Consider the following 12785-nt stretch of genomic DNA (forward strand, 5'->3'; position numbering starts at 1 on the left):
TTTGTGCATCCCCATTTTTAGGATTCTTTGGCGTTGGCACAGCTGTGCTCTCTCCCAAGTACCAGTTTGGTTACTATGTTTGTGGTTTGAGGTGTGGAATTTCCCAAAATCAGCCTTAGCTGTTTGTTTATGTTGGTTAAACCTTCAATGGCCAGCTAAAGATGTCCCCATTTGTAAATGCAATGACACACATATGCTGTACAGTATATAACAAAGGCACTTTTGTAACGTGTTGAATCACGCGACACACTCCTAATAGCTCTGACACACCTGATATCAATCATTCTTTTCTGTCACAATAGAGCTAGTCAAGCAGTGGAAAAGATTTTGATTTTGATCTATGTTGTGAAGGAACGGCCAGAAGAATGAATTCACTTCTCAACAGCAATCTCACGGGGAAGTTGGAATGGTACTGTATACACATTCATCAAAAATGACATTGTTGGATTGTTATTTCCAAAATGTGAATGACTTTGACACTTGACTTGAACATAATTGAACAAGAAAATTTTAGTACAGTCTATGTGACTTTTCACCACCAAAACCTATTAATTTGAGTCAAATCTAACATTTTTAAATCTAAAGAAATGCCCTTGAATGTGACTATGTTAATGAGATTATGACAGATGACAGTAGAGAGGGACAGACGACCCAAAAGTCCAGTTGCAGCCGGAGGCATAAAACACATGAAAAGAAGCTGATTCGAAGGCAGTGACACAATGTGTGCTGTTTTATTTGATAAGTGAAAAACTGTGCAACATATCATCATACGTGAAATGCTTTCCACATCCTTTTTAGATAAAAGCAGATGAGAATGATGAGTCTTTCCTTCCTGCCCTCTCTCTCTCTATCACTGCCCTCATCTTGCAAGTGACCCCCAGGCTGAAAGGCTGTTATTATTATCATTAGCAGTAGTCGTATGGTCTTCTTTGTTATGCTGTGATCAGTTTTTTCAACAATCTATGCTAACATTGTAGTACGACAAACACATCACAACCGATGCAGAACTCATTCATCTTCTAACGCTTTACCCTGCACATGAGGGTTGAGAGTGGCACTGGTGTCAATCCCAGCTGACATAGGGTGAAAGGCGGGGGAACACTTTAGACAGTTCGCCAATCCATCGCAGGGCCACATAGAGACAACAACCATCCACTCTCACGGTCAATTTAGAGTGTCCAATCCACCAAATCTTCATGTTTTTGGACTGTGGGACACACACACGGTGAAGAACATGCAAACTCCATGTGGCCCCTGTCTAAACCTATAACTTATACAACTGTTAAAGATCTGGTCCTGGTCTCTCTCTTTCCTTTTCTCATGCCCCTCTGAATCTGTCTCCCTTTTTTCCTTTCACCCCAACCTGTCAGGGCAGATTCTGGTTCTGTCAGAGATTTATTTCTGTTAAAAGGGAGTTCTTTCTGTCCACTAGTGCCTAGTGTTTGCTCATTGTGTGAACTGATGGGTTTCTCCTTTCCATAATGTTGTTGAGATAATGTGCAGTATGGTGTGATTTGGTGCTATACAAGTAAAACTGAATTGATTTATTATAAGCTCACATTCCCCAACAATTCAATAGTTTTAAAGTTTACAGAAGAAAGAAGCCAACTTTGCTGAGCACAATACAGTGATTTTACTTCATGTTTCCGCGTTTCTGCATGCATCTGGAGGTGTTGTATGAAGGACACCCATACATACACACAACAGGGGAAAACCATAACTGGTTGATAAGCACTCACACAGAATAATATTGACAGTTCACTGAAGTTGTTGGAGGCTTCTGACATAAGCTTTGAAGCATGAGGCTTTCAGACCTCTGGGGTCGCTGTGATTGACACTCTCCCAAACAAGTGGGACAAAGAAAGTCACAAGACACTTGATACAAACAAACCCCTTATTAAAATAAACACACACAAGAGAGTGAAGGACAACAGGACGACGGTGGCAGTCACTCCAACTCTCTGATCTGATCAGAGCAGGAGGTCGGTGACTGAGGGCAGCAGCTCGGCTAACTCTGACCCGATGTTGGTGATCTGAGTGACGGGGTTGCCACAGAGATCAAGGCGCTTCAGCTTGGGGCAGGAGGCCAGTGGCTTGAGATCTGCCACTGTAGAAATTTCTGAGCATTTGAGTTAATGAAAAAGACTTCCTGTGAGCCGGGGTGAATAACGTTGGGAGGAATGAATGGAGGGAGATATGACTCACATATTCCAAACATGAGTGTCAAAGTAAGATCCTCATGTCAAATGTGGCACTGAGCTATAAATGAATAACACTGAATACAACATAATGAAAGCCTAAAGAGAGATGACACACACACACTGAAACAGTAACTTAAGTGTCATTTAAAAAAAGCAACAAAACAATAAATAAATCTAAGACAACTTGAACTTAACCTTGGTGTCAAAATCCATTCATTCCTGGAGGAGTCGGCATTGATGATGCGTCTCCCTCACTATTAATTACGCCGCTCGCTCTGTGAAATTGCAGTAATAATTTTGTTGACACCGTCTATAAAATCTCAGATAAAAACAAATTATTCATGCATTCTGGTGGTTATTCGCTACAATGTTCTAGCCTCTGTAAACACCATCCTTGTGTGTGCCGTTTCTTTTACGTCGCACATCTTACACTGTCAAGTGCTATCACTCTCCAGGGGATGTTTTGCAGTAATTAGTCTTGCACACTCTGAGCTGATTCACACATTTCTTGAGTCACTAGTTCACTGAGAGGATTATAGGGACATTTTATACACTCTGCGACAAACATCCATCCATCCATGTAGACAATAAAGCAAATATAGTGACTACAATGAGATATTTTGTCCGAAATAACATTTAAGACAAAAGTTTAATAAATGCGTTAAGGGTATTACGAAATTGCTGTTGAATGCTTTCCCGCTTCAATTTCAATCCACGGCTCCTCTAATCTAAAGATAACAAAAATGATTAATGACAGTGTAAGTGTGTTTTATTCCAAACAGGGACGTCAAACAGTAAATGTGGCATCTGTAGCTGTGCCGGCAGTGAGTGCATGAGTGTGATTTTTATGTTTAAACCCACAATTAGATGTTAAAATCTATCTTAAATGACCTAACATGTATTGCAATAATCGTTGCTATTGACTGATTTGAGAATTCTTATTGTACCAACTTTTTTTTTTAAATCATATTACCCAGCCCTACATCCATCCATTCATTCATCACTTTGAGGATCACAGAGGGAGCTGAAGCCAATCGAAAACTTCTAAAAAATAAAACCTTGGCTTAAGGATACTGTTATTCTTCAATAGGACTTCCTCCAGTTTTGGAAGACGATACAGTCCCTCTAGATTTTCTATGGAGTTGTTATTAGCCTCCAAGACCTGCAAGCAAAAAGAAATCATTTTAATTGCAGATGGGAAAAAAACTTAATCACTACATATTTTTCCTGCCGTTATCAAGAAAATGTAGGACACACACAAAAAAAGAAACACTGCCCATGTAGGTGAGACAATTGGATTTAAAAAGCAGCTTTATCACCTCTAGGCACTGCAACATAGCAAACTGAGGAGGCAGCCGCTGCAGCTGATTAGAGGACAGATTGATATGGGTGACCAATAAGAGCTGGTCCAGGTGGCATAAAGTCGTCAGGTTCTGTAACAAATGAAAGAAAAACCAGGATGAATGAACTGAATGAACTCTATAGCAGATTTAGGATGGGAAAGTGAGACATCTTGTTATGATTCCAACCTTGTCAGAAATACTGAAGACGCGCACTTCAGCATACTCCATTTTCATGATGGTGTTTTCTATCATAAACTTGCTACACAAATCACTGTAATATGCAGAGCGCATTGAATCCACTTCCTGGGAGAGAGAATGACAGAATTCAGTTGCCGAGCCTTTTATTCCTTTCTGTACCGCAGCCAAATATAGAGCTGGTACTCACTCGAAGTGTTTTGAAGTGATTGAGAGTCTCCTTTTCATATCCCAGAGGATCTAGCGCCCTCATCAGGAGGATAATAGTCAGTAAGCACCCTGCCAAAGCAATGAAGATGGTTCAGTTGCAACTTGAAAACACCATCACCAATAACAAATTACATAATTTTACATTTCTCTGTGACAATGTAGTGACTTTAAGAGAGCTTACATTTATTGAGTGGCTCCATTTCTTGAAGCTGATTGCATGTCTGGAGCTCTGACTGTAACACGGAGGTTTTCTCCACAGAGAGTTCACTCCTATGGATAAAGAGCAATTGTCAGAAACTACTTTAAAACAAACAAAGAAGAAACCATAGAACACAGTGCTATTTATTGGGTCAAAAAAGTACCTGAAAAGTTCCTGATCTGTAGCAGAATCCCGACAGTAACTCTCAGCTCGACCTGAGAACGATAAATGAATGAAGCTTTAAAAACACTTTAGGGAAATACACATATATTTGAAATGAAGGCAATAATTGAGCAAGACATGCCATAAACACCATGTATGTCACCTGTGTAAAGAGCACAGTCTTTGTGAGTGGGTTTTTCAGTCCAATGCACGGTCAGGTTGTGCTCATTAGTGATGTCGCTTATCGTTCCATGAGGCAAGTCACAAATCTGAGTGTTATGATTTAAGAATTTGACTCAAAGAGGATCCTCAGAGGTGAAAACGTTTCACTTTCAACAAACAATCCACCTATCCAGCAACTTATGAATATCATAATGAGAAATATGAATGAAAATCACCACGTGATAAAGCTGAAGAACAAATGCCATTCATTCAGTTTTCTTCCAACAAAAGGAAAGTGTTGTCAAAGACAGCTCTCCCGCTGTGGGGACTTCTGCAAAAAAGAACATTTGGTAACACTGATCAAAGTTTTGTGAGGAAAACTCCTTCTCTTGAGAGCAGCAGCAATAGTTCAGGCTTATTGAAGTGTGGTCGTATGAGGTACTTTCATATAGTCAGAGCTTCCTGAGCTGTGCGTGCCCCCCTCCTGGCCCACTGAACCTGGAACCAACATAAGACAGGCTCAGTGAACACAAGGCTGCCAGCAAGGACACAAGGAAAAAGGTTTTAGCCACTTAAAGAAAGGCTCAACTAATAAATCTAATCGAATCTACTCTACACCCGCTTGAGTCTTTGATACTTTATCTCGCTGTTACACAGCCTTTTCAAACTGGAAACGTAATCATTTAAACTGCTTCCTGCTCCAAAGTCCTTAGAGAAAATCAGTGTTGTTATAGGGATACAGGAGCTGCTGGTCTGCTGCTGCCTTGTTTGCTAAATTTGTGTCAGTCAGTCAGTCATCATCTAACCGCTTTATCCTCCACCAGAGGGTCGCGGGGTGTGCTGTGCCAATCTCAGCTACATCGGGCGATAGGCGGGGTACACCCTGGACAGTTCGCCAGTCCATCGCAGGGCCACACACAACTAGAGACAAACAACCATTCACTCTCACTGCTATGGTCAATTTAGAGTGTCCAATTTACCTAATCCCCACATTGCATGTTTTTGGACTGTGGGAGGAAGCCGGAGAACCCGGAGAGAACCCACGCACACACGGGGAGAACATGCAAACTCCATGCAGAAAGGCCCTTGTTCCAACCGGGGCTCGAACCCGGGTCTTCTCGCTGCAAGGCGAGAGTGCTAACCACTACACCACCGTGTGACCCTAAATTTGTGTCATTTAGGTAAATTTGAACAAAAGACTGCAAACACAAAAGTACACACAACTGAACCTCTGGTGGGAGCAGCAGTGGACCACAACTTCTGTAACAGAAAACATTTCATTGGCTGAGCCCAGCGACTGAAGCATCCTTGTTTACCCACTGGCAGCCGTGTTTTCAGTGACTATAAGCTTCCTTGTCTCAAACAGCACTGACTATGTTTCAGTGCTTGATACAAGCTGAATACAAATCTGAACTATGATTAACACAAAGGCAAAGGATACCCAGACGGGGCAGAATTTGAAACGTGGGTGGACACTCCTCCACTCCACCCTCTGAGGCTGACCATCCAGGACCAGCAGCAGGCCAATTGTCTGCGCCTGTCACACAAAAGGCAGGAAGAAAAGTTGTTGAGTGACAGTGTATACCAGTTTTTAAAAAACTCTTCACATAGAGAATAAACTGTAAGATTTTTGTAATTTTCTCCTCAAATTCTTACACTTTTTACACTAACAAGAACAAAGCCATGAGGTATAAATGAGTCTTTTGGTGCTTTGGCCTGACTGCGACGTGACCGGGATACATATTTTTAAATATGTATCACCTCTAGTTCAACAGCATAAATCACTAGGACTGTATACTGGCAAGTGAGACAGTGTTGTTCGCACCCCTAATACCGCCACACTGAGCAGCTGATGGTGTGAGAAGATTTTTAAGGAACATGCTGAGTTTCTGTTTGGCAATAAACCAAAGTCATAAAATGTTAAAAAAAAATGTTTTAGTAAACTGACCCAGAGGCACGATTATGACTTTATGGCAGAACAGAAATGATGTCGTACAGATGACCTTCTCATGACTTGCAGAATAAGTCTGTAGCACTTGTACATTTGTTCCTCCTAAATCACTAGTACATCACGTGACTTTCCAAGGAACTTATCATACAACTGGTTCTTGTATGTTACATCTAACTTGTTGAGCATCGTTTTGGCCAAATCATTTCATATTTCACAACCTATTTTCTTACAGAAAAAGGTCATTGACTGTGTTCTTGCTCTACATCTATATACCTATAATCTATCGTCCGTTCTGTGGTGCATTACAGGAATTACTTAGTTTAGTATACAGAGGTACCATGTAATATGTGTCAAGTTGTTAATGTTTTAATGTCACTGTGTTGAGTGATCATCAGTGTTCTAGAATGTGGCACCAGCCTGACTAAGTAATAATTAAAAAAAACAAAAAACAAAACACTCACATTAACAGGCCTGGAAAAGGCAACCGCTACTCTCTCGTCTTCCCGGCTAATGAACACACAGCTGATCATCTCATCCCGTTCCGCTGTTTAAGAGATAAAAAACTTGTTAGATAACTTAATCAAGTTTAGGAAATACAGTATTTTGCTAGTACAGGACAATGTGGTATGTACTTTCATCCATATTCTTAAATAAAATACAAAAACGTGGTCATACCTCGACCTAGCAACCAGCGATAGTAGAACCAAGCACTCTGGTCGTTGGGGTCGGTGAAGAAAGCATTTTGTACAAGCTCATATTCTGACAGAAAATGGATATAGTAAGTAGTTGAATGTGGACATTTTTTTGTTGACAACAGAAGCTGGGACAGGTATTTACCTTTGAGTAGCTGCTCTTCACAGACACGATGGGACTGAGTTTGCGGAGAAGGTGGAGGGGAGGTTTCTGGAGCCTTGAGACATGGTGACGGCGCCTCAGGAGACTCCGGGTGGAGGAGTGGCAGCAGGGTGCTGCGGTAGTGCCAGCTGGAGTAGTTGGAGAAGTTGGAGCCAATAAGTCGATCGGTGAACTCCAGTTCCTGATCCACAGGCACACCAGACATCTTCACAACCAGACGGCGATAATCCCAACAATGGACTTGTTTAAAAAAAGGAGAATACGGTACAAGAGTAATCAGTAATGAAAAGAAATGGATGAGGGATGTACCATACAGTGACCTGCACATTTTGTCATGTTTATGCTAAAATCTATCTAAAGAGTATACCTCATCAATCTGCACTTCATACCCCACAACATTTAGTTTGAGCACCCTTAGGAGTATATTTTACAGTCTTCTGGGGTATGATGTAAACAAAAGCTGTCATGGTTATTGCAATTTCACAATAACATTGTGCTGTCATGACCACCCAAAAGAAAAGAAATTGGATGTGCCATCAAGGGAAAAGATGATAGTCCCCAAGCACAGTGGATCACCCACAGAGTAAAGCTGTTCATTCACTGCGGCATGGTACGTATGTGATAAGTTATACTAAGTGCTCAGACGTCAGATGTGATACTGCGCTGTCGTCTCTGCATTATCATTAACTTCACGATTTACTTCTGCTCAGCTCTGACTGTTTTATGTGTGTTGTCTCAGTTTAAGACGAAAAAAGGAACACAATGTGTGTCTGTCACATTTTTTTCTCTCTCCATGCCCCACAGCTATAGCTTAACAGGTGGTAAAAGTGGGAAGACAGGGAGGCGATACTAAAAGATAATGTTTTGCATTAACATTTAGGCGCGTCATTTAGGCTGCACATTTCTAGGCGAGCGAGCAGCAACCAAACAACAGCACAACAGGGATAATGTCATAGCTGTATAAATGGTTTGACAGAGTTGTGTGGTGAGGAAAAAAAACACAGCGACAGCCCTTAAAATGTGACAAAAGTAAGGGCCCACACTTTCTGAGTGCACTGTATCTGGATTACGTGTCTATGTTTTCTTGCTTTTTCCCCTTTTCTGCCCCATTACTCACAATTGCGGTCGTCCACACTCAGACAGAGATCACACAGGCTCAGCTCTCTGGCCCAATTGGGTCGAGGCAATCGCGCAGAGACCCAACATCTGTGGTGCCAGCAGCCATAAGACTTTGGATTCGCCTTCAGGCAAGACTCCAAAAATGACAGCTCTGCTTCGTACAGCTTCTGCACTTCATCCTCATCCCTGGATGGAACATTGAGGAACAGTAAATATTATTCTCATGTCAAACAAACCCATTTACACAGCAAAAAGCGGTGTCATTCAAAATTATTAAAACTTTACTTCACAGTTTCTTGGTGCATCAGTATCTCTCTTCTGTAATTCCACAAGGTCGCAAAGTCAGGATTGGACGAAAGCAGCTGCTGAGTGAGCTGTAGAGCCTCATCATCCAAAATACCATTCTTCCTCTGTCATCCAGTAGAGAGTGTGAGGGAAATAAAGAGCAGACATTGGAAAAAAGTACATTTATCCTATACCTATATCAATGTTAACTACACCAACAACACTTTTTAGTACAACCAGTATTTGACTATGACTTGCTGAAAAATAAATCCCCACCTAAAATCTTTGTGACAAACCTTATCGAAACACGCATCTCGTGCAGCAACGTATATCTTAAGTTTCTTCTCTCGTTCCTTTCTTTTCTCCTCCTCCTGCTGGGCAGTAGATTTAATCTTTAGACGTCCGTGCTGTTAAAAAAAAAAAAAGGGGAAAAGAAGGTCAGATATATATCTGAAAATAGAAAATATATCTATTAATTATTGAAATATTATACTTGATGACTCTTTTAAATATCATGTTTAGCAATTAGTAAATTAAGATTAATATTGAGACCAGATAGCCATTATTCTGTTTGTGTTGTTTTATGGTGATATTGTTTGAATGTTTCATCCCAGTGTTTACACCTGCTGGACACTGAGGTTCATCATAAATTTGAAAGCCCTTACACATCAACGCATTTAAATTCCAGGGCTGGACGGTCACATTTATTCACATATCTTACCACTGACATTTAGAGACCAATATATTTTATAAAAACGGTGGAAATTATGCCCTTCACTTCCATGATTTATTGAATGTTTAAAACGTCCACAGTGAATTGGGGGGAAAAAAGGTTTTCTACTTTGCAGCTTCTGATGAAATCATTTGACCAGCTGAATCTTTAGAGAGACAGAAATAGAGCTGGTCTCATTTTCTCTGAATAACTTCAAGTGCAAATCTGGTTGTGGATGTTTCAACTGTTTGATCACTGAATGGTGACAATTTTATGCCTATTTTGATATTAGCAGATTATGTACTTTATTACTCATTTAGCTGAATAGTTTATATTATATTATATTATATTATATTTTATGATATATTTTTATTCTCAAACCTAGAAATGATTGATATTCACTATGAAGAAGCTGAAAAATCTGAAAATAATGTATGTTTTAGTTCTTTAAAAAATGCTTAATCAGTTACAAGAATATTTGATGATTAACTTAGTAAATGAGTAATTGTTTCAGCCATAGAATACTGCACTTTGTAAATACTGCATTGAGCATGTCTGCTCCATTGTAGGTTATAAGTAAGAAAGCCAGTATGGAGTCACTACTTTTCATGCTTTACAGTGAGATGCATGAATTAATCTGCTGACTGAATAATTGAATGAATGTTGTATGTTATGCTGCAGTCAAACTCCAGGCTTAGAACTGTGCATCCACAATCATGCATGTGGACACATTAATATGATTTCCTTTTGCAATCCTTGTATTCCTGTCTGTTTTTATAATCATCTGAATATTAATATGAATATACTGAAGTATATTTGGAAACAATACGAGTAAATGATGATGTTCTTACCATTCTTTCTCTTTGTGAAGGAAACTTCTTTCTCCAAAAATCTGTTTATGTTGGCAGATGAATGATGGGATTCAGAATTAGGCCTAGTGACGTTCACACGACACAGATGTACAGACAGACAGATATTTAAGTTCATGAAAGTTAACACAAAACAGGTCACTTTTGTGAGTTCATTATCAACACACCTGCATTCAGCCTTCAGATAAATGAAGACATAGAACAGAAAAGCCCCAAAGTAGAAGTTTTATCCCCATTGTCAACAAGCAGAATAGGGCTGGGGTCATTTACAATGCGTCCAAAACAGTACAGAATAACAACCGCGCGATAAAAACACAGATGACACACTGAACGCAGCGCTTTCTTATAGTGTCGAACACTTACCTGGTTTTTAAACTGTCTCTGTGTTTGTCTCTGGGAGCTGAATAAACATGTGTCACTATCATCTATTGCTAACGAAAATTGTATATTTCCCCCCACTTCCGGGTCGTGAAACATACGTCACCACGCGTCAGCTGCTGCATCCTGGCACTCGCGATGTTTTGTCGCCATCTAGTGGACATAAATAAACTTGCGTCCCATAACTCAGTAGCATGGATTTATTATCTTTTTCTTATGATGTGATTTCTTTTCTGCAAGTGCATGATGAGATACATAAGAATTTATTTAATGCAAGGATTAAAATATTGTGCTCATGTCAAGAAAATAAACAAATATTATGAAAAAAAATGCATGCCGAAACAAGCACTGCTGTTGCCCAATGTGCTGTGCACAAAAAGCACAAAAAATAATTGATTCAAAATACTATATAAACAAATAAAGATTAGTAAAATCGTAGAATCAACACAACAAAAATAAATGGAAAAATATACAGTACTCACTTTAATAAGAGGCTTCAATTCTATAATGTTTTAAGTTATTTGGAGGAGAAATGTTTGCTGATTATGGATATTTATTTTAAGATGATGATTATGTATTCATCAGAAGTCTGAGGTCTAAAGTTTTACCTTGAGTTCAAAACATCAGTATTGAAAGAAAAAAAAAAACTCTGTTTATAACAGAATATTTTGTGTGTGCACTTCTTAACTATGTGGGATATTTTTCTAACACACAGATGATTTACTGGAGGTGTGTTTTTTTTGCCCTCCATAACAGTACAAGCAATTGTCTGTTTCATTGTTGTGGTTCATACAGGAAGTCTCAATGCATGTCTATAAACAGGAGGTTACTTGTGTTGTGTTTACCCTACTTTGTCCTCCCTGGTGTCTATTTACCGTGTGTGGATTGTGGAAACACCTCTAACAAATACATTTACTTGCAAGACTCTGAATGACTCTGAACTAAACTGTACCTCTGAGGATTATTTTTTCATTTTCAGCCTTGACTTGACTTTTCTTCAGTCTCGCTTGTTACTGATTCTCTTCCTTCATGCAGTCGTGTCAAACACAGGGGAGCGTTCGTTCTGACCTGAAGTGTCAGCAAAAGTTATTTCAGTTTTACCCACAAAACCCCACATGGCCAACAACAGTGCTGTTCATTTCCTGTCTTGTTGTTTTTGATTTCCAAGATGGCAGTAACCGTGTGAGTTGTCCCGATGCTGTTTTAGGTGGGTGGTCAAAAAGAAAAATAATCTTTATAAATTGTGGAATTAACTAAATGAATAAGGCTGTTTTCATTTCATTTCATTTCATTTGTTTAATACAAGATTTCACGTTCTCCTATTACTTTTATTCTTGTTATTAAACACCAGTTCTCAGTGGTGGAAAGTAATGAATTGCATGTACTCATGTTAATGTAATTGAGAAACGTTTTTTTTTTTATTTTTTTAAAGTTATTCTTAAAATTTGTAATTTTACTTTGACTTGGGATTACTGTACTACATTTTAAATCCTGTTACTGAGTAACAAAATGTTGGCCTGAATTTCAATAATAAAAAAAATATGTACATATATACATATATATATATATATATATATACATACATATGTCTATATATATATATATATATGTATATGTACATATACATAGAGAAGTTGCCATTCTCACTTTCGCTGGCACATCTCCCTCCATCCAGAATTTGAGCTGACCTGCAGCAGCTGCAGCATCATCTGCTCTTTCTTCCCAAAGAGCAAGCAAATAAAGAGAAAAAATACATTTTGTGAGTACAAAGACGAGAGAAAATAGAATCTGTCAGGTCTGCGGCTTCACATGACTGACACAAGAGGACGATAACTTTTACTTGTGTCATCCTTCAGAGCTATTTTTGTCAAAATTATTTTTAACTTGTGATACGTGTTCTAAATACAGGGATGTTGATGAGACTAAAACCTGAAACATTTTTAGAACGACCCTGAACCACACAAAAAATATTTTGAGGCAGATAAAAGAAGCAACGAGGAAAAAAAGATGCAACAAACCAGCTGAGAACGACTCGTGACCTCCTCCTGTCACTAATGCTGGGTGATTGATGATAGAAAATGATGGAGCAGTTAAAAGACTTTTATGTAGTGCAACACAGTGGGTTACTAAATATATTCATAATT

General features: G+C 39.1%; 1 protein-coding gene across 2 annotated transcripts; it reads right to left on the reverse strand.

Moving 5' to 3' along the window:
- Nucleotides 1-701: 701 nt before the first annotated feature.
- Nucleotides 702-10739, reverse strand: rabggta (Rab geranylgeranyltransferase subunit alpha). Of its 2 annotated transcripts, none has more exons than XM_044044876.1 (17): nucleotides 10627-10739; nucleotides 10246-10286; nucleotides 8979-9089; nucleotides 8683-8807; nucleotides 8396-8583; nucleotides 7261-7518; nucleotides 7099-7182; nucleotides 6885-6967; nucleotides 5914-6009; nucleotides 4474-4579; nucleotides 4312-4363; nucleotides 4131-4219; nucleotides 3930-4018; nucleotides 3731-3847; nucleotides 3521-3634; nucleotides 3276-3363; nucleotides 702-2119 (listed from the first exon to the last, which is right to left on the reverse strand). In XM_044044876.1, the coding sequence occupies exons 2-17, from the start codon at nucleotides 10246-10248 to the stop codon at nucleotides 1971-1973; spliced, it is 1752 nt and encodes a 583-aa protein (XP_043900811.1). In that variant the 5' UTR covers nucleotides 10249-10286; nucleotides 10627-10739; the 3' UTR covers nucleotides 702-1970. The 2 variants fall into 2 exon arrangements, with proteins under 2 accessions (XP_043900811.1, XP_043900810.1); XM_044044875.1 differs by having other exon boundaries at nucleotides 10246-10328.
- Between the last annotated feature and the right edge of the window lie 2046 nt (nucleotides 10740-12785).

Source organism: Solea senegalensis, linkage group LG14 (assembly GCF_019176455.1).
Source record: "Solea senegalensis isolate Sse05_10M linkage group LG14, IFAPA_SoseM_1, whole genome shotgun sequence".
Taxonomy (NCBI): Eukaryota; Metazoa; Chordata; class Actinopteri; order Pleuronectiformes; family Soleidae; genus Solea; species Solea senegalensis.